At 42.8% G+C, this 23,097-nt stretch overlaps 1 protein-coding gene across 1 annotated transcript; it reads left to right on the top strand.

The window, feature by feature from the left end:
- The first annotated feature begins 1,452 nt into the window (after positions 1 to 1,452).
- On the top strand, positions 1,453 to 20,703 carry LOC134222223 (stromal membrane-associated protein 2). Its single transcript, XM_062701365.1, has 3 exons — positions 1,453 to 1,851; positions 17,872 to 18,189; positions 18,256 to 20,703. The coding sequence occupies exons 2-3, from the start codon at positions 17,941 to 17,943 to the stop codon at positions 19,417 to 19,419; spliced, it is 1,413 nt and encodes a 470-aa protein (XP_062557349.1). The 5' UTR covers positions 1,453 to 1,851; positions 17,872 to 17,940; the 3' UTR covers positions 19,420 to 20,703.
- Positions 20,704 to 23,097: the final 2,394 nt, after the last annotated feature.

The following is a 23,097-nucleotide window of genomic DNA, read 5'->3' as shown; positions in this document are numbered from 1 at the left end:
TCGTTCGAGATGTCGCGGAGAGCAGACCGTGGTACCACCTTCGGCATCGGCGGAGCTCCTACCGGAAATTTTATTCCCGGCGATGGTGTGGGTCGCGCGGTCGTCGTCATCAACATTAGCAGCGCTCAGATTAAATTTTCTTGTCTAAAAAAGGGGGAATGACGGCTTTGGCAGGTTTTGTTCTATTATTGTCAGGGGGGTTTTTGTTGACCAAATTTTATGAAATTTGGCCACAATATTCTTTGATATGCTATGATATGATATGATATTTGATATGAAGTACTAACGATCGGCTACCATCAATGAAAGTGGCTCTTGGGAGCGTCCACAAATCACGTAACGCTTAGAGGGGGGAGGGGGATTGGGCGAAGTGTGACGACCCATACATAATTTTTAGATGCTTCATACAAAAAGTGTGACATAGGGGGGAGGGAGGGTTGAAAATGCCTAATTTTTGCGTTCCGTAATTAAAGGATCTTCCCTTAAGGTGACTCGGGGAGGCACTACACACCGTGTTATTTTTCCTATCTTTTGTCTTTTTCTAACATTGTCACCTCGTAATTTTGGAGTGGCGTATTTCGGTTTTCAGTTGTTTGATGTAACTGTAAATGTATCAGCATGTAGATTGCGAGGAAGCACGCGCCGGTGATACTTCTTCAAAATTTTATTTGTTGAAAGAAAAAAAATCAAGCATTAATAATAATCTATAGTATCAATAGAATTGGCAAATTGCAGTCTCGAATTTGGAAATTTCCGTTTTAAACCCTGTATCTGAGTCTTCCTCTTAGACGAAGTTTACGTCAAAAAATCTGTAGCAAACATCAATACTGACGCCATACAATTTTCTTCAGTCATAATGCGAATCAATTGTTTGCATGGTCTCCTTCCGATACTTACTTGGGATTCAACTACCGACGTTAGCGTTGCGCTTTGAATAAAGTTCATCTCGGAACCGATTTCTGTTTCAATAAAAGATATTTTAGTTACTAGATAAATATTGTCGCTGTCGTCGCTGTCCGGAACATCTTTTGCTGGCGAGGATAGGGGAGCTAAATGTCAAAGAAGGAAAATCCATACGATTTGACAGGTATGTACCACACATGTTTCGGACAGCAGAACAAAGGGAACCGAAGCGACAATCTTTATCTAGTAACTAAAATATCTTTTGAAAAAGGCAACCTACGCTTAGTTCACTTTAACTATTTATGGGTACTTGATTCACCCATATTTGGGTAAAAGCATGCTTTACATATAATATGGGTGAAATATACCTATAATATCAGTAAAGTTTACTTATAAAATTTTTGAAGCAGCTTTACCCATATATGGGTAAATGAACTTATATATATATATATATACGCAATGAACTGAAAACCACTGAGCACTCCCTCGGCAAACGTCAAAATGAATGCGTTGTCAGTGAAATGTCAAAAATGTTTTTTTCTTGGCTTGCGGGGTGAAAGTTCCCACACGCACCTTTTCACACAAGAAAGAAGAAGCAGCAGCAAGCTGATGGAAGAAAATAATAAAATTCTTAATCGCATTTTTCCACGATAATTTTCATTCATTCTATCCGTTGTTTCGAGTTGTTCGGTCGGTTTTGTCGGTGGTGTGGGGGTGCAGTGTAAAATCAGGCGAAAATATCAAGAAAGTCCGAGTTAGTGAGAAAAAGTAGTCCGTGTTTTGGGGAAGGATTTTTTGCTCCGTCGAAAAAGGGGCAGATCCCGAATGAGGATTGTTCCTGCTGCTTCGCTGGTCGACTCGGAAGCAACTACGAGACGAAGATTCGGTTGCTGAAGCGAACAAACAACGGAACGGAACCTTGCTAGGAATCGAGGGAGATTCAATCAGGTAGATAAATAGGCAATTATGACACTTCTCAAGGTCCAGGAGCTTTTAAAGCAGACGAAGGGTGGGGATCAACAAAGCGGATTGTTTCGCTAATCGGTGGCCCGAAAGAAGAGAGAAAATGCAAATTAGATTTGCGGTACTCTGCGTTGTTCTTATAGCCTACCTAATTATTATTCGATTTCACCACATCGAACGTTTCGATGCTGCATTCTTATTGAACATCGCTTATCACATTTTTGCTGATAACGCGAAGGAATGAGAGGTGAACAAACCATTCTTGTTGGAATAGTTGGAATCCTACTTTGAAAGAGAAAAACTTGCCTTGATGATTCATTGGAAATAAAATAAATGGCCTTCTGTGGATAGAAAGAATGCTAAAAAAGCAAAACGGATGTACGTTGACATGTTTCGTATTCAGGCAGATTTCAGTACGTAATAGAATTTTATTGATTTTGAAACATTAAGCCAAATAAGATGGTTAAATCCATATTTCCTAGATTTTTATTTTATTTATTGGAACAACAGTGTTCATTTTTGGAGTTATGGTAAAAAATTTTTGACCAAAACTCTTTAAAACCTAGATAAATCCACCTAGCGATGACGATGTCTTTTTCGATTCAATCGTTTGGTTTCGCCTTAGTATGATACACTAAAATATCTTTTGATACACATCATACATGATTGCCTACATTACAGTTCTTGCAAACGCTGTACAGCGAATCAACCAACCAAGCTTATATGGTTCAACACACCATTTTCTTAATAACTTTTGAATGCAATGACCAATCGTGATTATATTCAATAGTGATCAACTCATGACAAGCTGAATTTCAAAATGAGTTGTACGGTGCACTTCTATTTCATTTATTCAATGCTCTCTCGCCGTATACGGTACGCATTTTATTTTTCTTACAATTTTGTTTCAGACACGACGGAAAAGCGCTACTTACACTAGGACTAGATTATGCTGAAAGATGAATGTTTTTTTTATCGATATCGATATTAAGCGATTTCACTCTGTGTATTCTTTACGAGTATAAGCTTCCAGTCAAGGGTGTTATCGAACATTTAGTAAACTGGGTTTGATCATTTAGTAGTTTGTCAGTCAATAACGAATTTCAGAAGCTGAATATAAAATGTGTTGTATGGTGGACTTCTAGTGCGAAGGTTTTTCTACCACTCACAGCCTTTTTCATCACACACCTGACGGAAAAGGATGTGAAAAAAAGAAAAGGATGTGGATGGGAGTACAAGAGGGCATACAACGCAAAAGCGTTCAAGAGCTTCTAGCTTCTTAGCACAACGGGTTATAAAACAACAGAATACTCTGAAGATACAGGTTTCTGAAGTCAATTTTACTAATGTCGTTTTCGTTTATTCCGAACGGTGTACACCGGCGGTGCAACATTTGCCACCGCAAATACGAACGGTTTGGGTGCAACTTTTTGACTGCCAACACATGTTTTCGATGGTGTTGGTGATTGTCGTCAATCAAATCTATCAAATATCATATAGCGAGTAAATATTATTGAGATTTATATAAGGATATAATATTTGTAAGGATGTAATATGATTATGTAATATTTTTGTCTTGTTTTTAATGTTTTTTTAAATATCTACTGTATATTACACAAAGTATTACACAAATTTTGTAATTTAATTTTGCAAATTAAAAACGTATAAAGTAGTTTCTTATGCGTTTTGTTTATTGTTTGTAACATATTTAAATGTAGAAAAATCTTCAAAAAAAAAAACAAAGGGCCCTTGTAGAATTTGATAAATTGTGAATGTTAGAAATTCATGAAATCTAGCCGTTCATATTTATTTGAAAACTATTTGAAACGAAGATCGATTCAAATACCGCCATCGGGGGTGACGATGAGTTAAGAATGAATCATCGCTGTTACTGGCAGCCAAGAGGTCGATAACAAAATCGTTGGAAAACGACTGGCTAATTAGTTTTGGTTAATTAGTTTTCTTGCTACTAAAAACTTTTTAAGTTGTTGACAGTGACCTATTTGCAATCCCATTTGATTCTTTGTCACCCCCAATGACGGTATCAAAATGATCAATAGATTTTGAGTTTTACCAGAAAATAATGCAATACGAGTTTATGGACTTCAACATAAATTTTCACATCTCTACGTGATTGATTTAAAAAAAATCTAATACGTTACGTTACGGATTTTACGGATGGTCTTTGGAAACTTGATATTTTTTCCTTTACTTCAATAATTTCATATGAATTGAACATATTATACAATTCATTTGTATTCATAGTACAAAATATCAAGTTTAAAAAAAGACAAAAACACTATTTATATCATTGCTATGAAAAAGTATTGATAAAAGCTAAATCAGAAGATAACCGGATATGGCTGAATCAAGAACCGCATATGCGTAAATTTAAATTATTTCTCGATTTAAAAATAGTTATGTAAATCGACTATTAATTTGAGATCAATTCCAGAATTTCACAGTCAAACCTTGTTACATCATGTCAATATTCGTTTGAATAAAGTTAAAATATAATGTTGAGGAAAATGAACAAGTTTGTTCTATCTGACTATTCGATTTACTACATTATGAAAAGAAAATATATAAGTATAAATAATGAATAGTTTTATAACTATATAAATTTATTAGAATAAAATAAATATAGAAAGGTTTCTCTCTCTTTTGTTGATTTTGATATATATAATTGTAATTGAAAAATCACTAATAATTAGAATAATTCATTAATATTTTAACAAATTGTACAATTCTAGAAACTTCTTTGGATACAGATTCTTTGCAGCTTTTGATTCTACTTCAACAACATTGATAAACATTATTGAATATAATATCAATGAGGAATAGATATCAGCAGATAATAAAATAAAAACAAAGCCATCCGAAGAACCTAATAAGAAACGGAGTAGGAAACTTATGACAGCTCCGCTTCGCATAAGTATTGGTACCACGCGGTGCCTACCCGCTACACTCGCTTCGGGTAGGGTGTAGATTTTTCTGCACCGGTGGCAGAAAGGTGCAAGAACGGAACTGCACCGTTTTTAAAAACGAACGATTCCAGTGCAAGTTTGCCTACACCGGTGCAAGCGGTGCGAATAAACGAAAACGACATAAGTAAGTGTTTACCAAATATTTGGTAACGCAATTGTGCATAGACTGGCCAGTTACATATCAGATGATAAGAAGTACCATAATCGGATTCACAACTATCACAAGATGATTCAAAGCGTTGAATAATTGCCATGTGATAGTTCAGTCGGCAGTGACCTATCAAGGCCTGAACAAAGACACTACAATTCTGTTTAGACAGATTAGCTAAATAGCTTGCTACTACCGGAGATGGCTCTCGGATGTACAATTTTGTTTGATGACATGAATTCAGACTACTCCAATGCCATTTGTACTGAATGCAGGCCTGGTAGCGGGTCACTTTTTAGTGACTTGGTCACTTTTTTCGGGCACTAAAAAGTCTCTTTTTTCGACCTCAAGTCACTAAAGTAACTTTTTCTCACAATTGACTAAGATTTTTTAAGCATAGCTTAATGTATCCGTCGGATGATGCTTTGTTCATAGCTAATTGAAGGTATTCTACGTCACAAATTTGATAATTGGTATACAGTCATGCAAGCAGGAGACTTGCCGATAAAAACTCAAACTTTCTAGTAAGGGAAGGTGGGGAGACTTGATTCCTTGGGAGACTTGACCCCTTGGGAGATTTGATTCTCCCCTGTTTTACCGAGAACTAAAGTAGTATTGTTATAGCGTATTTTTATAATAGAGCCCCTAGAGTCTAGGGTCTAGACAAATGATCATAATGTGGCTAGCTATTTTTTGATTACAACCTCATTTACTCTATTATTTACTGTGTTTGGTGCCTCCTAAAGATGTTTTTAGTGAGTACAGAAAGAAGATCAAGTATCTTGAGTAAGTATAGAGTAATGTTTATTGAGTAAGTATAGAAAGAAGATCAAGTATCCCCAATTTTGAACATAGCAAAAATCGTTCATGAATACGCACAGCAAAAAAATATTTAAAAGTTCAGAGAGCATGGTCCTGCATTATAAGCAATTCAATCCCAGGCTTGTTGTACAATCTTCATAACTTTAATTCGTTTTCTACCAAAACGATCCGTACTGTTGTTCCTTTCGCACTAAAAATTCCAAAAACTTCCGTGGCACCTATGACAAATCGTAGAGTTCTCTGCATCTTTCTTAAGTAGGTGTTCAGTTAATCCAGTGATCGTAATTTTCACTCATTCTCATTCACGCAGATTTTCGCCGAGAAATCATTTTTCGGGAAAGAAAAACAAAAAAAGTTATAATAATATTTTGCTCACTTCCAGTGACGTTAAAAAATTGATTTGCTCGCAAGACTACACATAGCTTTGAGTAGTTCTGCTTTTGACTGATATTTAGTAAATTTTCTGTGGGATTAAAAGAGAGGGCAATACAATTTTACATAGTCACTGAGTAGATAAAAGTTAGCGTGTACGATTTTTGTTTCTCTTCTGAGTTCGTTCTAAGAGAAAAAAACCCAGATTAATCCACCTACAGTGAGATTTTGACCCTTCCTTTAGTTATAAGGATTTTTTTCCAGACATCAGTATTTAAAACGAGATGGAACTACTCAGCTTCCCACGGCGATTTACCGTGAAAGTGACAAAATAATAGCCTACCCAAAGGCGGATGTCATAGGTTGAGGGACAACTCAACGAATGATAACGCACTGTACGTCATGCTGCGCTCGTCGGATTGAATAGCTATTGTGACATAATTAGTAACTATCGTAACGCTGGTTGCATATATTGTACTCGTGATTTCCAGAGACCTCGATATTAATTATTCCAGAACTAACTAAATCAGTCATAAATCTAAGCGAAACTCAATAGCGTTCAATAATAACATATATTTCGCCTAATGGATGCCTAATTTGGTAAAACCAAACTTGTTTACTACCTTAAAAATGAATAAGATTTAAATGGTAGTAAATCTCAGAATTTGCACACATACGCACACACACATGCATTAGTGTCTCAAAACATGCTCCCATTTGCTATCTAGCTTCCACTGAAAAAAATTTTGAAATCCGTTTGAACTTTTACGTTTTTGCTTTTCTGAGAAGATTTTGTTGTACATGCTTCTATATGTTACTCAATTAAAATCATTTGTTTCTTTGAAACAAATCAGGAAAATAGGCATATTTCCATATCATATCATGTGTTATAATTATATTTTCAATATTAAAGTGAATTTGTTCCAAATACCATACATTTTATTTAATAATCCACGAGATTTCTTGATATATTAATACGTAACACACCTGCGTAACGCATACAACACAGACAAACAGACATAACACATTGAACATTTACTCATCAAATACATCGTCGTTGAAACACTAACGACATCTGTTGATTTCAGTTAGTTGGGCAAATCACAAACCAGATGGCGGTAGTGAGCACATGTCAAACTCGAGCAAATCCGATGCGCGCGCCACGAGTGATCGATTGGCCAACTAATGATTATTTGAATCGACCAGTAAATCAGTGAACGATGGAAATTTGACGAGTGTTATGTCTGTTTGTCTGTGCATACAAAGTGAAATTATAATTATGTGCATACAAAGTGAAAATAGCGAGTGAAAGATGTTTTCCCTCACAAATTACGAAAAAAGAGTCTACTTCGACCCAATAACACTTGATTTCGTCTCATCGAACTTGCAACTGAAGCTGAAAGTCACTATTTGGTCACTTTTTCTGTAACTGAAAGTCATTATTTGGTCCCTTTTATCGTCATCTATTTTGAGCGACATCGGTCGCTACCAGCCCTGTGAATGGCAACCCAAGAGTTAATCAAAAGCTTCACCCAACACTTGGATATCGGAATAGTTGGCCAATAAAACCATGTGATGCTCCATTACGACTTCGACCTTGAGTTGGCCGAAGTGAGAGTTTTAATAGCTGCTTTGCTATCAGAAGTACATTACTTTGCCCATAATGCGTTGCTGTAGTGCGGATTGCACGCCACACATGATGGCACATATTTCCGCTTGAAAGACAGTTCAGTGTTTACCCAGTGAGTGGGACTGTTCCACTCTTAGCTCACGCGAATAGACGCCTGCACCAGCTCTACCTTCGAGGAGGAAGCCGTCAGTGTAACGAACAATGCTGTCCGCATTAATTCATTTATTTAGTTTACCTTCAAACAGATAACACTGAATCAACAATTTGACGTTACAATACATGGTTCGAGGCCGCATCTCTCCATCCTCGAATGCGCCCTACGCTCGCCAAGTCGTTTTGTACCTGGTCTGCCCACCTCGCTCGTTGTGCTCCACGCCGTCTAGTACCTGCCGGATCGGAAGCGAACACCATCTTTGCAGGGTTGCTGTCCGATCTTCTTGCAATATACCCTGCCCATCATACCCTTCCGGTTTTAGCTACCTTCTGGATACTGTGTTCGCCGTAGAGCTGGGTCAGCTCGTGGTTCATTATTTGCCGCCACACGCCGTCTTCTTACACACCGCCAAAGATGGTCATAAGCAACCGTCTCTCGAATACTCCGAGTGCTTGCATTATCAGGGTCTTGTACATGACACATTTGGTGCGGTGGAGAATCTTTTTTCACCGCAGTTTCTTCTGAAGCCCGTAGTAGGCCCGACTTCCACAGATGATGCGCCTTCGTATTTCACGACTAACATTGTTATCAGCCGTTAGCAAGGATCCGAGGTAGACGAATTCCTCGACCACCTCGAAGGTATCCCCGTCTATCGTAACACTGCTTCCCAGGCGGGCCCTGTCACGCTCTGTTCCGCCCACAAGCATGTACTTTGTCTTTGAGGCATTCACCACCAGTCCAACTTTTGTTGCTTCACGTTTCAGGCGGGTGTACAGTTCTGCCACCTTTGCAAATTTTCGGCCGACAATGTCCATGTCATCCGCGAAACAAATAAATTGACTGGATCTGTTGAAAATCGTACCCCGGCTGTTACACCCGGCTCTCCACATGACACCTTCTAGCGCAATGTTGAACAACAGGCACGAAAGTCCATCACCTTGTCTTAGCCCCCGGCGCGATTCGAACGAACTGGAGAGTTCGCCCGAAATCTTCACACAGTTTTGCACACCATCCACCGTTGCTTTGCTCAGTCTGGTAAGCTTCCCAGGGAAGCTGTTCTCGTCCATAATTTTCCATATCTCTACGCGGTCTGTACTGTCGTACGCCGCCTTGAAATCAACGAACAGATGATGCGTTGGGTATTCACGGCATTTTTGAAAGATTTGCTGTACAGTAAACATCTGGTCCGTTGTCGAGCGGCCGTCAACGAAGCCGGTTCGATGACTTCCCACGAACTCATTCACTAATGGTGACAGACGACGGAAGATGATCTGGGATATCACTTTGTAGGCGGCATTGAGGATGGTGATCGCTCGAAAGTTTCCACACTCCAGCTTGTCGCCTTTCTTGTAGATGGGGCATATAACCCCTATCAATTTGTGCAGACAAGTGGCTAGCTTTTCCGGGCCCATCTTGATGAGCTCAGCTCCTATACCATCCTTACCAGCTTTATTGGTCTTTAGCTGTTGGATGGCATCCTTAACTTCCCTCAAGGTGGGGGCTGGTTGGCTTCAATCGTCCGCTGAACTGACGTAGTCATCTCCTCCGCTGCCTTGACATCCATTGCCTGTACTCTCAGCGCCATTCAAATGTTCCTCGTAGTGCTGCTTCCACCTTTCGATCACCACACGTTCGTCCGTCAAGATGCTCCCATCCTCATCCCGGCACATTTCGGCTCGCGGCACGAAGCCTTTGCGGGATGCGTTGAGCTTCTGGGAGAACTTGCGTGTTTCTTGAGAACGGCACAGCTGTTCCATCTCCTCGCACTCCGCTTCTTCCAGGCGGCGTTTCTTCTCTTGGAAAAGGCGGGTCTGCTGTCTCCGCTTCCGTCTATAACGTTCCACGTTCTGCCGGGTACCTTGCTGCAGCGCGACCGCCCGCGCTGCGTCCTTCTCCTCCAGAATCTGTCTGCACTCTTCGTCGAACCAATCGTTCCGTCGACTTCGTCCCATATACCTGACGTTGTTCTCCGCTGCGTCGTTAATGGTTGCTTTAACTGTATCCCAGCAGTCCTCAAGAGGGGCCCCATCGAGCTCACCCTCTTCCGGCAACGCTGCCTCGAGATGCTGCGCGTATGCAGTGGCGACATTAGGTTGCTTCAGTCGCTCTAGGTCGTACCGCGGCGGTCGTCGGTACCGAACATTGTTGATGACGGATAGTTTCGGGCGCAGTTTAACCATCACCAGATAGTGGTCAGAGTCGATGTTAGGGCCACGATATGCCCTGACGTCGATAATGTCGGAGAAGTGCCGTCAATCAATCAGAACGTGGTCGATTTGTGATTCTGTCTGCAGTGGTGATCTCCAGGTGTACCGATACGGAAGGCTGTGTTGGAAGTAGGTGCTGCGAATGGCCATATTCTTAGAGCGAAATCAATTAGTCGTAGGCCGTTTTCGTTCGTCAGCCGGTGTGCGCTGAACTTCCCAATAGTCGGTCTAAACTCCTCCTCTTGGCCAACCTGAGCGTTCAAATCTCCAATGATAATTTTGACGTCGTGGCTTGGGCAGCTATCGTACTCACGTTCCAGCTGCGCGTAGAATGCGTCCTTATCATCATCAGTGCTTCCGGAGTGTGGGCTATGGACGTTGATTATGCTGAAGTTGAAGAACCGGCCTTTGATCTTCAACCTGCACATTCTCTCGTTGATCGGCCACCACCCGATCACGCGCCTTTGCATGTCGCCCATCACTATGAAAGCTGTTCCCAGCTCGTGTGTGTTGCCGCATCTCTGGTAGGTGGTATGATTACCTTTAAACGTTCGCGCCATTGATTCCTTCCAACAAACCTCCTGCAGCGGTACGATGCCGAATCCACGGTCCTTGAGCACATCGGCGAGTAGGCGTGTGCTCCCGATGAAGTTGAGAGATTTGCAGTTCCACGAACCGAGTTTCCAATCGCTATTCCCTTTTCGTCGCAGTGGTCTTCGCTGATGGTTCCGGTCCGTACTCTCATGTTGATTATTCGTTGCGTAAGTTTTTTAAAGGCTGGCTTGCAGGGCCTGACACCAAACCCCCTGAATTTCCGAAGGACCGTTCCTCCTTATTCCCGGTTGACCATGGTGCACAGCTTCACTTAGAGTCCTTCGCTGGTACTCGGACGATGATCAGCCGCCCCTAACATGGAGAACAGACGTTGTTGTGAGCCGATCCTAACATGAAGAACAGACACTCAGTAAGATTTGGTCCTCCGGATAGGAGCAAACTCGCCCTTCCCTGTCAGCATACGACCATAGTTCCAACCGGGGTTTGTTACCTGTTCTTCCCTAAGGTTGCTCGTATCCCGGCCAGCACCACGAGGAGGTAGGGATAGGAGTTGCTGGGTAAAAGTACGCGAAATACCGATGGTACGCTTTACCCAGCATTTGCCGTGCCAAGCAAATCCATATAGGTGACTGTCAGCGACTGCAACCAGGGATGTTGCGACGTTATCGGCCGTACCTGCCGGAGAGAAGGGCCAAATGTCAGCGACTGCAACCAGGGATGTTGCGACGTTATCGGCCGTACCTGCCGGAGACAAGGGCCAAATGTCAGCGACTGCAACCAGGGATGTTGCGACGTTATCGGCCGTACCTGTACTTCTATATTCCGCTTTTGGAATCAAATAAAGTAGGCAATGATCAAGGGGAGTGATGGAAATTTTGATAAAAACAGCAGGATAAAAACTTGATAAACAGTATTTCTTTTATTTGCGGTTTGAAAAATAATAACAATTCGATTTGTTGCTTTTTCTGTTTCTTAGCTTCTCAGTTGGTTGATTTTTGTTTCACAGTTGGTTGTTTCTCATTTGGCGATCCAATCTTGAATGAACTCTTGCTCTGGATGTCACGGCTTTTATAGCCGCTCCGGTTGACAGGACCTACTTGATCATCTCGGCTACCCGTGACTACTTTGATTGCATGTTATTTCCAACAGTGACAATTTGATGAAAAATTAAATAAAAACATACTCATAATCCCACCCTTATTTAACCTCAAGTTGAGCTTGAATAAGAGTAGAGTAGCCGATTATTTTGGAGAAGCAAAAAGTCAACTACGCCATAGCTCCGGTTAGCGCAGTAAGGACTCAATACTGTGAAGGGTGTCCCGGTGCTTCACAGGCTCCGTTGGCGGTTGGGTTCTTTTGAGACCCCCTAACCATTCATTCGTAGTCATGGTAAGCATAAAGCCGCATCACACCAAGAATTAGGGGTCACCTGTATGGTGGACTTCTGCCACTGGAACAGGCAATCCGTAGCGTTATTCTTAGCCAGACAACCGGCTGCCGACACCACACGGCTATCTAGGCTGTTAGTGGAGAGAAGTTGACATTAACTTTATGTCAACTCACAGTGTGGCTGAACATTAGCCAAACCCTAGTGGATCACTATTGAATTTTATCACGATCGGTCATTGCGTTCAAAAGTTATGAAGGAAATGGTGCGTTGATCCATATAAGCTTGGTTGGTTGATTCTCTATACAGCGTTTGCAAGAGACTTAATGTATGCAATTAGTTGTGATGTGTATCACACTACGGCGAAACCAAACGATTGAATCGAGAAAGGCATCGTCACCGCTAGGGGAAGATCCATAAAGTACGTCACGCAAAATTTGGCTATTTTCAACCCCCCTCCCCCCTTCCTCACACTTCCTTTTTGTATGAGTCGTCACGCTGTTCAGAACCCCCCTCCCCCCTAGGAGCGTGACGTACTTTGTGGATGGCCCCTAGGTGGATTAATCTGGGTTTTTTTCCGTGAAAAGAACAATATATGTTTTATTCGGATTAACTGAAAGGCCACATTTGCGACACCAACTTTCAACTACCTAAAGAGCATTTTGCATCAGGTCGAATAATGTTTGACTTGACTTAAATTCATTTTATTTCATTTTGTAGTGTGTAACAAGTTTTACAGTTTAAGTGTTTGGCCTTTTGGCTCTTCAGCTTTATGTACGATTTTGTTTTAATTATTTGTAAAATAAAATTGTTTATAGTTAGGCTAATTTATCATGTTTGCCTTTAGGAGGCATTAGTTTGAAAGTTTAATAACCTAACTACTATATACACTAATATATACAAAAGAATTTGAAAACCTAAATTGGAACTAGCGCCCTAAAGGCATCCTGATCCGAGTACAAGCAACGGACCCTAAACCTTTCTTTATACTCACCAAACCGCTCATATAATGTTCTCACGCCAGCCATACGGTGGACCTCTAAAGTTTTTGTTCTGGGAGGAGTGTTGAGAATCATCCTCAGGAATTTATTTTGAACTCGCTGGAATTTTAGATGATGAGTTTTTGCGCAGCTCTCCCAGATCGGCATGCCGTATTTGATCACAAGGGAGATTATTTTTCTGGGACAATAGCGACCGGCGGTTGATCAAAGGGTACAGCAGTTTCAACAAAAGATTAAGGAAAATAAAATTGCTGTCGAGGGTCAAGCCAAGGTAGTCGGCATCATTGGTCCATTCCACAGTCGTGCCATTGAGGATGATTTTACAATCCTCAGGCAGAACATGTTTAGGAGATTTAGAGTGGGGGAAAATGATGACCTGGGCCTTCGCCGCGTTGATGCAGATCTTCCAGCTGGTGAGGTACTCTGTCAGGACATCCAGGCCTCGTTGGAGTTTCACCACTAAGCCTAGCGCTCTGATCACTCTACTTTTGTAGACGATGGAGGTGTCATCTGCGAACAGAAGCAGAATGCCGCCTTCTGGAGGTTCTGGCATGTCGGAGGTGAACAGGTTAAACAGCAGGGGCCCGAGGATACTGCCCTGAGGGACGCCTGCGACGATATTGTGCGCATTGGAACTCGCTTCGCTGATTGAGACCCTGAATGTCCTTGCCGACAGGTAATTATTGATGATTTTCACCAGGTAGCTGGGAAGATTGTAGCGATTTAGTTTGTACACCAGGCCATCAAGCCATAAATTGTCGAGTGTCTTCTCGACATCAAGTAAGGCCATGGCGGAGGTTTTTGAGACAAACTTGTTCCGTCTGAGGGCGTTGGTAACTCGGATCAGTTGGTGAACGGTTGATCGACCGCGGAAACCAAACCGGTGGTGAATCGCTTTTTCGAATAGCTTGGATAACCCTGAGAGAAGGCTGATGGGACGATAACTTCCAGATGGGGATGACTTTCGCTGACTTTCAGGACGATGGGAAGTAGCTGAGCCGGAGACACTGATTAAAGATCAGCGATATGTGCTCGAAGAACGGAGCACTCATGTGTTTGAGTTCGAGATTCAGGATGCTGTCGAAGCCTGGGGCCTTCATGTTTCTCGATGATTTGATATAGGCCGTCAATTCGCCAGCTGGGATCCCCAACTCCTCCGAGAAGTCGTTGGGAGTCAGATGAATGTTGTTTGCATGTTCGTTAACGGCTGCTTCATAAGGACTGACGATGTTCTGTCCAAGATTATGCGAGCTGACGAAGTGACGTCCTATTTCGGCGGCCTTCTCTGCAGGAGTTATCAAGCGATCCGTAGAGCCATTGTTGTCTAACGGGATCAAAGGTGGAATGGGTCGAGGCTTGGATTTTAAAATTTTGGTTAATTTCCAGAACGGCTTAGCACAGATTGGGAGAGCGCGAATCTTATTAGAGAAAGCACTATTTCTGAGGTCCACCATTCTGGCCTGGATGATTTTTGTCAAGTGATTACAGCGTGTCTTAAGCGCAGGCAGCCCATTACGTTGGTACTGCCTGCGAAGGACAATTCGCAAACGGATCAAATCTTTGGTAAGTGTATCAATGATTAGGGTGTTGCTTACCTGCCGTTGGTACATGTTGCTCCCAAGCCACCGAGATCGCCTCCTCAATGGAACTCAGCTGCTGGTCGATTGCTCCAGGCGTTTCCGGCCGCGCCTCATAGTCGACGCTCGAGTCAACACACTGTCGAAAACGCTGCCAGTTCACTCGGTGATAATTTCTTCGGGACTGCTGATGTCGATTAACCGAGGAGCCCACTTTCGCCACCTCCGGATAGTGATCTGAACTGAGCTCCTGGTAGGCGACCGGCTGCGAGATGTGGTCGTTCATGTTGGTGATGTACAAGTCGATTGTCGAATGGACGCCGGACCGACTCATCCGAGTGGGGGAATCCGGGCTCAGGATCGTGTAGTGGCCTTCTTCCATGTCGTTGCTCCAGATGTTACCGTTTCGATTGCCGCCACTGTTGCACCAGGCTTGATATTTGGCATTCAGGTCACCGGCAATGATGTAGGGTAAGACACCCAGAAATCGCCCTCCCCCCAGTTTTCGCCCACCTGTTTTAAAATCTTCATTTCTCGTAAACTAGTTGTTGAAAACAGTACCAGTTAAAGTTTTTCCATACAAGCATCAATAAATTATGAAAAAACCTGAACTTTAACTGTTTCCAACAACTAGTTTTCGAGAAATTAATGTTTTAAAATAGGTGGGCGAAAACTGGGGGGAGGGTGATTTCTGGGTGTCTTACCCTATTAACCTTGTCTACGCATTAGCTTGACGATGTCCCTCCGAAGGGCAGCCGATAATCCATCGCCTGCTTTGGGTTGGGTTGGGCAGTACGTCGCGATGAGCGTGATTGTGCCGACAGAAGTGGTAACTTCGACACCGACAGCCTAGAAGCTTAACTAGAAGCTTGGTAGCAGGTGACAGTTGATGTTGTAGCAAAGAGCGATGGCCACACCACCTCCCCTGGTCGGCCGGTAGAGTCGCACGATGCGAAAGTCCGGGATGTTGACATTCACCTCCGGTTTTAGGTGCGTTTCGGTGATGAACGCCACGTCTATTTCCTTTTCCTCCAGGAAATCTTTCAGTTCGATGGTTTAGCTCTTGAGCGAGCAAGCATTCCAATTGACCAGGCCCACCCTGGCAGCCATTTTCAATGATGAACAAGCCAAGAGTAAAGACCTGGTTGAAACTTGTTTTGCATTCGCGTAGCCAAGTGGCGAGCTGCGTGAACATCGGCATCAGTTTCGTTCACCGGCTGCCGACGGAATCCAGGCGGAGGGAGCGGGGGCCACAAGCTGTAGGATGGCGCTAGTGGTGCTGGAGCCTGGAGCTCGATCCGATGCAGCTGCTGTTACCAGTTGCTTGTGCGGTTGTAACGGTAGGAGGATTGGGATCGCCGAATAGTTCACCTCGTTTATTGCAGGAATACGGTTTTCTTCCGGATTTCCAGGAACTCCGCCCGCTTCGGACAGCCCTTGGTTGTGGCCCGATGTTTGTCGCCATAGTTGGCGCACTTCGGATCCGCGACCTCCATTTTGTCGCACTCTTCGGTCGGATGGGGTTCGCCACACTTGTTGCAACGCGGTTTCATGCGGCAGTTCCTGGTACCGTGCCCGACAGAAGTTGGAAGTAGTTGGTGCACTGCATGACGTTGCGGTAGCTTGTGATGGTCCGTGTTGGTGGGCATCACCTTAACGCCTTCACTGCAAAGCTGGAATGTGCAGTTTAGGCCTTTCGCAATGAATTCCCGATGCTTTGGTGGGTCGCCTCTGATGAAAACAGGCGGGCACTTCTCCTTCCGAGTTCCGACTGTTGCTTCTTGCGCTTCTTCGGCGGATTACCGGTGTCGTCAAGTGGCAACGACGAGTACACGTTGCTCTGCAATAGTTGGTTGGAGGGATCCGCACCTCCAAGTACCGTGCGCTTCGGCACCTTTCCCGCGACCGAGTCTCCCATGACGGGTCCGGGAGGAAATAAAGCCAAATCGACGAAGCGAAAACGAGAAACGAATGAACGAGCAGAAAAACAATTCAAGACAACATTTTCAAAACGACTTATCTGCTTTTGTAAACAAAGATTCAAACGACGATTTGATAGCTCTCCCACGCAAACCAACACCATCAATAGGTAGGTGAAGCATTCTGCTGCCTGTTGATGGTGTTGGTTACGTGAGAACTTTCAGGTCGTCAAATCGTTGTTTGAATCTTTGTTTACAAAAGCAGATAATTCGTTTTGAAAATTTTGTCTTGAATTGGAAAAAATGCGCGAGCGAAAAGCACGACCGATCGTGCTGCTGTCTCGAACTCACTATCAATGTTAGATAGTCGTCGGCAAATCCATAGGTAGGAAAACCAACATTATTGAGTAATCTCAACAGCGTTCCTGCAACGAGGTTCCACAAAAGTGTAGATAATAATCCCCCTTTAAGACATCAGCATCAGGACCATCAAAAGATGTTATATCGACACATCCAGGGAAGTGCGTATCAAATAAGTGCTCTAACGAATTTTCATCAGAAGAAGTGTCGCCATTTGGCTTGCGAATTTCGCCAACTTGGAAATCCTTGGATCTCGCAAGAATTTTATTCAATCGACTGGCTCCACTCAAATTGTAAACATTTGCACAAAGGTTTTTCAGGCTCGTAGATCGTAGCCTTCTTGTAAGCCTTCCGAGCCAACTGCCAAAGAATCCGTCCCAGCTGAATGACGTCTGTTCCAACTCCTTCTACACTGCTTCCTGAGCTTAGCCAAATCGGAATTCCACCACGGTGTTCCTTTTGAGGTTTTAACAGAACGTAAAGAGCAAGCTTCTTCGAAAGCTTACACGATGTGTAATCGCGACTCCGTATGAAGATCCCATTTGGTTGAACGAGGATTTCTGAAACGTAAGGTCTGCGAAGTAACATTCAAATGATCAAAGTAGATGTAACGAGCAGAGCAAATAAGCTCAGTGTTTTGGTCAATGTCTTATCTGACAAATTCCATGCGTGTGCATTCTCACCGATTATGTACAACTATGAAATAAATAAATAATAATAATAAATTTAGTATAATTTGTTGTCAGAGAAGCGTACGAGTTTCTCTCATGGTGACTGAGTCCCTTTTTACAATTTCTTATGTTCACTGTAAGCACGCTCGAAGCTATCTTTCTTATCTGAAACAAAAATTCAACAGCAACGTTTACATTCTGCTGTCTCGCTTCAGATACCGCCACACTTGAAGACAGCTGATTTTTGCAACTGATAAGAGCAGGCTAATCATCAGTCCGCCGCAATGAGCCGGAAAAATGAAACGGAACGGCAGAAGCAGATCCAGGAGAAATGCCAACTGCTGCTAACAAAGATGCTGCGCGATGACGATAACAAGTACTGTGTGGATTGTGACGCCAAAGGTCCCCGCTGGGCCTCGTGGAATCTGGGCGTGTTCCTGTGCATTAGATGTGCCGGCATTCATCGCAATCTGGGGGTGCACATCTCCCGAGTCAAGTCGGTGAACCTAGACAGCTGGACCCCGGAACAAGTGGTATGATTTGGTTTATTGGATGTGCTGTGCACCGTTTATTACGAATCACTTTTAATTTACTTTTAGGTGTCTCTGGAGCAAATGGGTAACTCGCGAGCTAGAGCCGTATATGAGGCACTGCTACCGGATGGATTCCGACGGCCACAAACTGATTCTGCGTTGGAGAGTTTCATTCGCGCCAAGTATGAACATAAAAAATATTTGGCACGGGAGTGGGTTCCACCACCGGCACCGAAAGTTGATTGGGATAAAGAGATTGATGAGGAGATCGAGCGTCAGAAGCGTAAAAAGAAAGCAACCACTAGTGGAGGAACAATATCGCTGGGCACGTCTGCGTCGTTGGGTAGTTCGTCGGATAAGAAGAGTTCCAGCAGTTCCAGTTCGGTGTCTGCTGCTGTTCCACTACCAAAGCTCAAAGCTCCGGCCAGTAGTACAAAGGCTTCGAGCAGGAATTCGACTGAAGCGACGACAAATGCTGCTGTTGCTGCAAATAGTAGTCAGGGAACATCAGATTTGCTTGGACTGTCACTAGGGGTAGAGGTGACGCCCAAGAAGGCAAATGGAGAAAGTACGTTGGACATCTTGTCCAGTGGGGGGTCCGATAGGCCAAGTGATAAAGCCGCTGGCGGCGACGATTTCTCGAACTTGGCGAAAGAAGAGGCTGACTTTTTCAATCAAGCTCCCAGTAAAGGAATCGATGCTCAGGGAAAGCTAACGAAGGACAAAATCATGGCTTTATACGGATCTGCTCCCACAACGATGGTGAACAATAATTTTGGCGGAGCGTTTGGCAACTTCAACAGTTTCCAACATAATGCGTATCCACCTGCACCACACGTGCCAGTGAATCCATATCAGATGAACAACGGTCAACTGGCTGCAGCGACGAGTGGGTTCGGTGCTTTCCAGGCATTCCCGGCAACCAATGGTCAGTTTATGGTTCCGGCGGCGGCAGCAGCGGCTCCAGGTGCTCAAGCTGCCAATCTTATGTACAACAATGGACCATTCCAAGCAGCAGCGACTGCTCAATCCCAGTCGGCGTTCGGTGCAATCCAGTTCCCAAATCCCCTGCAGCAAAGTCAACAGCAAGTGCCAGTCACAGGGGGCTTTGTCGGCATGAGCGGTGCCGTTCCAGCCTTTGCAAACTTCCCCCCACAGACTGCGCAGACACAACCCGACAAGCTAAGCAATCAGTTTGGTACCATGAACCTACGGGACGTGTGGCAATAATTTACTTTAAATTAAGTTCCGAATTACTTATGTACATCTGAAACCACCCGCAGACTTCACATGGGGAAAATGTAACGTGCTAGTGACTGATAACTGACGACAAATGGTAAACCACTTACTTAGACGAAGGGGTAAGCAACCTGTGAAGACAAGAGAACGAAGTATATTTACTTATATATTTTAATACTTAAAAGCACTGACGCAAGAAGAGGAAACTAAAGCGCGGAACAGCTTCTAGATAACTGATGTAGTTTGTACACATCTCTGGGTATTCGAAAATTATTAACAAATTTATTATATTTGCATGTTTACTATGAAAGTATTACTTTTTGCCGAATGTCGTTTTCACGGATACCTCGTACTGTAGAGAATAATGTGTCAGTGCCCAGGAAACGTCATTTGAGAGAAAGTTGCTTAATCGTTTTCAATATTTGCCGTTAGATTGGTATATTGCAGTAGATATATCCATTGTTTGCAGAATTCTCATACAATCGTATTCACTCTTATTTTCTTAGCACCAGAAAATTCAATTTGAAACAATACAATACGTGTTCTGTAGTAACTCATCTATAATTGTAACAATTTGGATTGATTTTGGTGGAGAAAAAAGAGAATTTGAAAGCTATCGAACCATTATATCACAAATCATAACTAGATACATATATTAAACGTGTAAAGTGAAGTCGAAGGAGTAGATTACAGGAAACAGATGTAACTAATACCTAATAAGAGTAATATCAAAAAAATGAAACACACACACATACAAACTTAACTACACCAGCGGAATGGGATTTCAAGGTGCCCATCAGAGCCTTCACAGGATATCAGAAAAAATATATAAATAAAATTTAGTGTGGGTTTCGGAGCTTAACCCGTCATGTGGCTTTTACGTTTGGCTTGATTGATTTCCCTTTATCACTCACATTCACGCCGGTACATAGGGCAAAAAGCATAATTTAAATTAAAGGAAAGAAAAGTAAGTGTTACTACGGCGCTGCAAACATGGATAAAATAAGAGAATGTTATCGTGTCGAAAAATAATCAGTATAAGAGAATTTAGATAAAAGATTCAAATAATTATTAGTACAGTCTAGTACGAAATATTAAGCAAAGAACAACGGAAGCAGAGAACAGTAATTTGTAATAATTCTGAGTAAATGTAGTTTGCATATGAAAACAATACAACTAAATAAAAAAAACTAGTATTGACATGAAAAATGGATATAAGAATATGGTGAATAAATAGGAAAATTGAATACTGATAAATATTGATATCCAAAAGAAGTTTTACTTTGTTTTTTTTTTTAATTGGCCTCATATCAGATCCATAGGGGAAACTGGGGTAATATGCACCCCCGGGGCAAAACGACCCTTTGGCATTTTTAAGTACATTTTCGGCAGTTTTTCGAGAGTATTTACCACAGCGCATGTAGTTCGGATCTCGAACTACTAATCCAGTAGTAAACATTCTTGAAAATATTCCTGGAACACTGCTAAAAATACCAAAAGGTCGTTTTGCCCCGGGGGTGCATATTACCCCAGTTTACCCTATTAGTTTCTTCGCTTTTTTTCTTGTCCCAGAGGACGAGTAATGGCGCTTGAACCAAGGCTTAACTGTAGAATGATGTATTGAGGTATTTGTCATTCCAATCAAAGTTAATTGCCGATTTTTCGGGTATTGGACCACCCGACATAGGCATTAATTTACAATGTTCTGAATATGTACATTATGTGCAAAAATTAGATTAGAAAACAAACAAATAAACACTTAGCGTCAAACAGATGCAGGTGTGCATTGAAAAAAGCGGTAATGCAGCGTTATAATTGACAACCTTTACAAGATGCGCAGCATTCTTTCGTTTCTCGGTCTATTCAAGGTCACCAAGCTCGTTATCGTAGACGTCGTTTCATAACGGATTCTCCAGGATGACCTTCATGTGCCAGATTCAACATTGGATCTCTAATTTTTTTAGGAACTAATTTATTACCTCGAATCAGTGTGTCCAAGCATCATCAATATGTCAAACAAACTGTACAAGCACGGCACCCAGCGCTACAGGGGAAGCCATTTGCTACAACCCTGGTGCGTAAAGAATGAATCGCCTGTTTTCAGCGTACTTACAGCGGCACATAAGGAGTTAACGTTCTGAAATCAGTATGGCGAAAGGCATCTAAGGTTCGATTTCTCAAAATTAAGCACCTTCAGATAAAAAATATTTGGTAGGCGTAGAAGCATAACCGATACTTATGATACTTGATGGGCTACAGTTCTTCGATGAACCTACGCCGAATGGAGTATCCTTCTCCACTAGACTCGATCCTGGGCCAATCGCTTCCAGTCGCCCTGAACATTGAGCGCCCTCAGGTCCTCTTCAACTGCAAAAAGCAATCGTGTACGCGGCCTTCCACGAAGCCTGCGGCCTCTTCCAGGTTTTCTACTAAATATTATCTTCGTTTGACGTTCTTCCGGCATACGAACAACGTGACCAGCCCACCGTAGTCCAAATACCGTTCTCCTGATTACCGCCGAGTATTGTCCGCAGCACCTTACGCTCAAACACTCCGAAAGCTCTCCGATCAGCCTTCTTTAACGTCCATGTTTCATGGCCGTATAAAGCCACCGGAAGAATCAGAGTAGTATACAGCGCGAGTTTGTTTTCATTTGCAGACTACGGGACTTAAGCTGATTACGAAGTCCGTAATAAACCCGATTTGTAGCAGCAATACGCCTTTTTAACATCGCGGGTAACATCATTATCACACGTCACTAATGTTCCAAGATACACAAATTCTTCTACCACTTCACTTTTCACCATCCAGCACCATTTTGCTACCATCACCACTAATGAATTGAACCCACGTTGATTGCCAGCGACCAGCGCTATATTGAACAGTAGATTCGAGAGTGCATCGCCCTGCTTTAAGGTGGTTATACAACAAAGCCACAAATCGGCCATCTTGGAAACCACGTGCTTTTTCTAGTGATTTTGCTAGAGCACGAATTGCGAGAACCACAACGCCCATGGGGATGGCACATCCGTAGATCGTTTGCTTACTTATGCTAAACAATCGACTTTAATTTCAGCATGGTACAAAAATTATTACGCTGGATTTGAACTTTTGACAATAGCAGTAGAAAACCTTGTGGTGAATTTGAAATTCACCACAAGGTTTTCTATCAAAAAGTTCAAATCCAACAGTAACATCACTGATTTATGGCCGATCCACCTTTAATCCATCTAAGGTAACAAATGACGTCGATATTTCGTCCGCAACCCTTACACTTGATTTCGATCCGTCCAACGTTATACGAATCAGCCGTATCAGTTTCGCCGGAAAACCATGTTCAAGCATAATTTGCCATAATTCATTCCGTTTCACTGAATCGTACGCCGCCTTGAAATCAATAAACAGATGATGTGTCTGCAAGTTGTACTCCCGGAATTTATCAGGGATTTGTCTCAGGGTAAACATATGATCCGTCGTTGATCGGCCCTCACGAAAACCTGCTTGGTATTCGTCGACGAAGGACTCTTCAAGCGGTCTCAATCTGTTGAACAGAATACGGGACATAATTTTATACACCGAATTAAGGAGGGTTATTCCTCGGTAATTGGCGCACTCCAGTCTGTGCCCTTTCTTAAAGAGAGGGCATAAGAGGCCGTCCAATCAGCTAGC

Source organism: Armigeres subalbatus, chromosome 3 (genome assembly GCF_024139115.2).
Source record: "Armigeres subalbatus isolate Guangzhou_Male chromosome 3, GZ_Asu_2, whole genome shotgun sequence".
Classification (NCBI taxonomy): domain Eukaryota; kingdom Metazoa; phylum Arthropoda; class Insecta; order Diptera; family Culicidae; genus Armigeres; species Armigeres subalbatus.
This window is presented reverse-complemented; position numbering and strand designations above follow the sequence as displayed.

What these genes read in the sequence shown, in the direction of transcription:
- LOC134222223 (XM_062701365.1), top strand. Translation starts at nt 17,941, where the DNA reads ATGAGCCGGAAAAATGAAACGGAACGGCAGAAGCAGATCCAGGAGAAA. An exon ending in GCTGGACCCCGGAACAAGTG is followed by an intron (nt 18,190 to 18,255) that starts GTATGATTTGGT and finishes ATTTACTTTTAG; the next exon opens with GTGTCTCTGGAGCAAATGGG.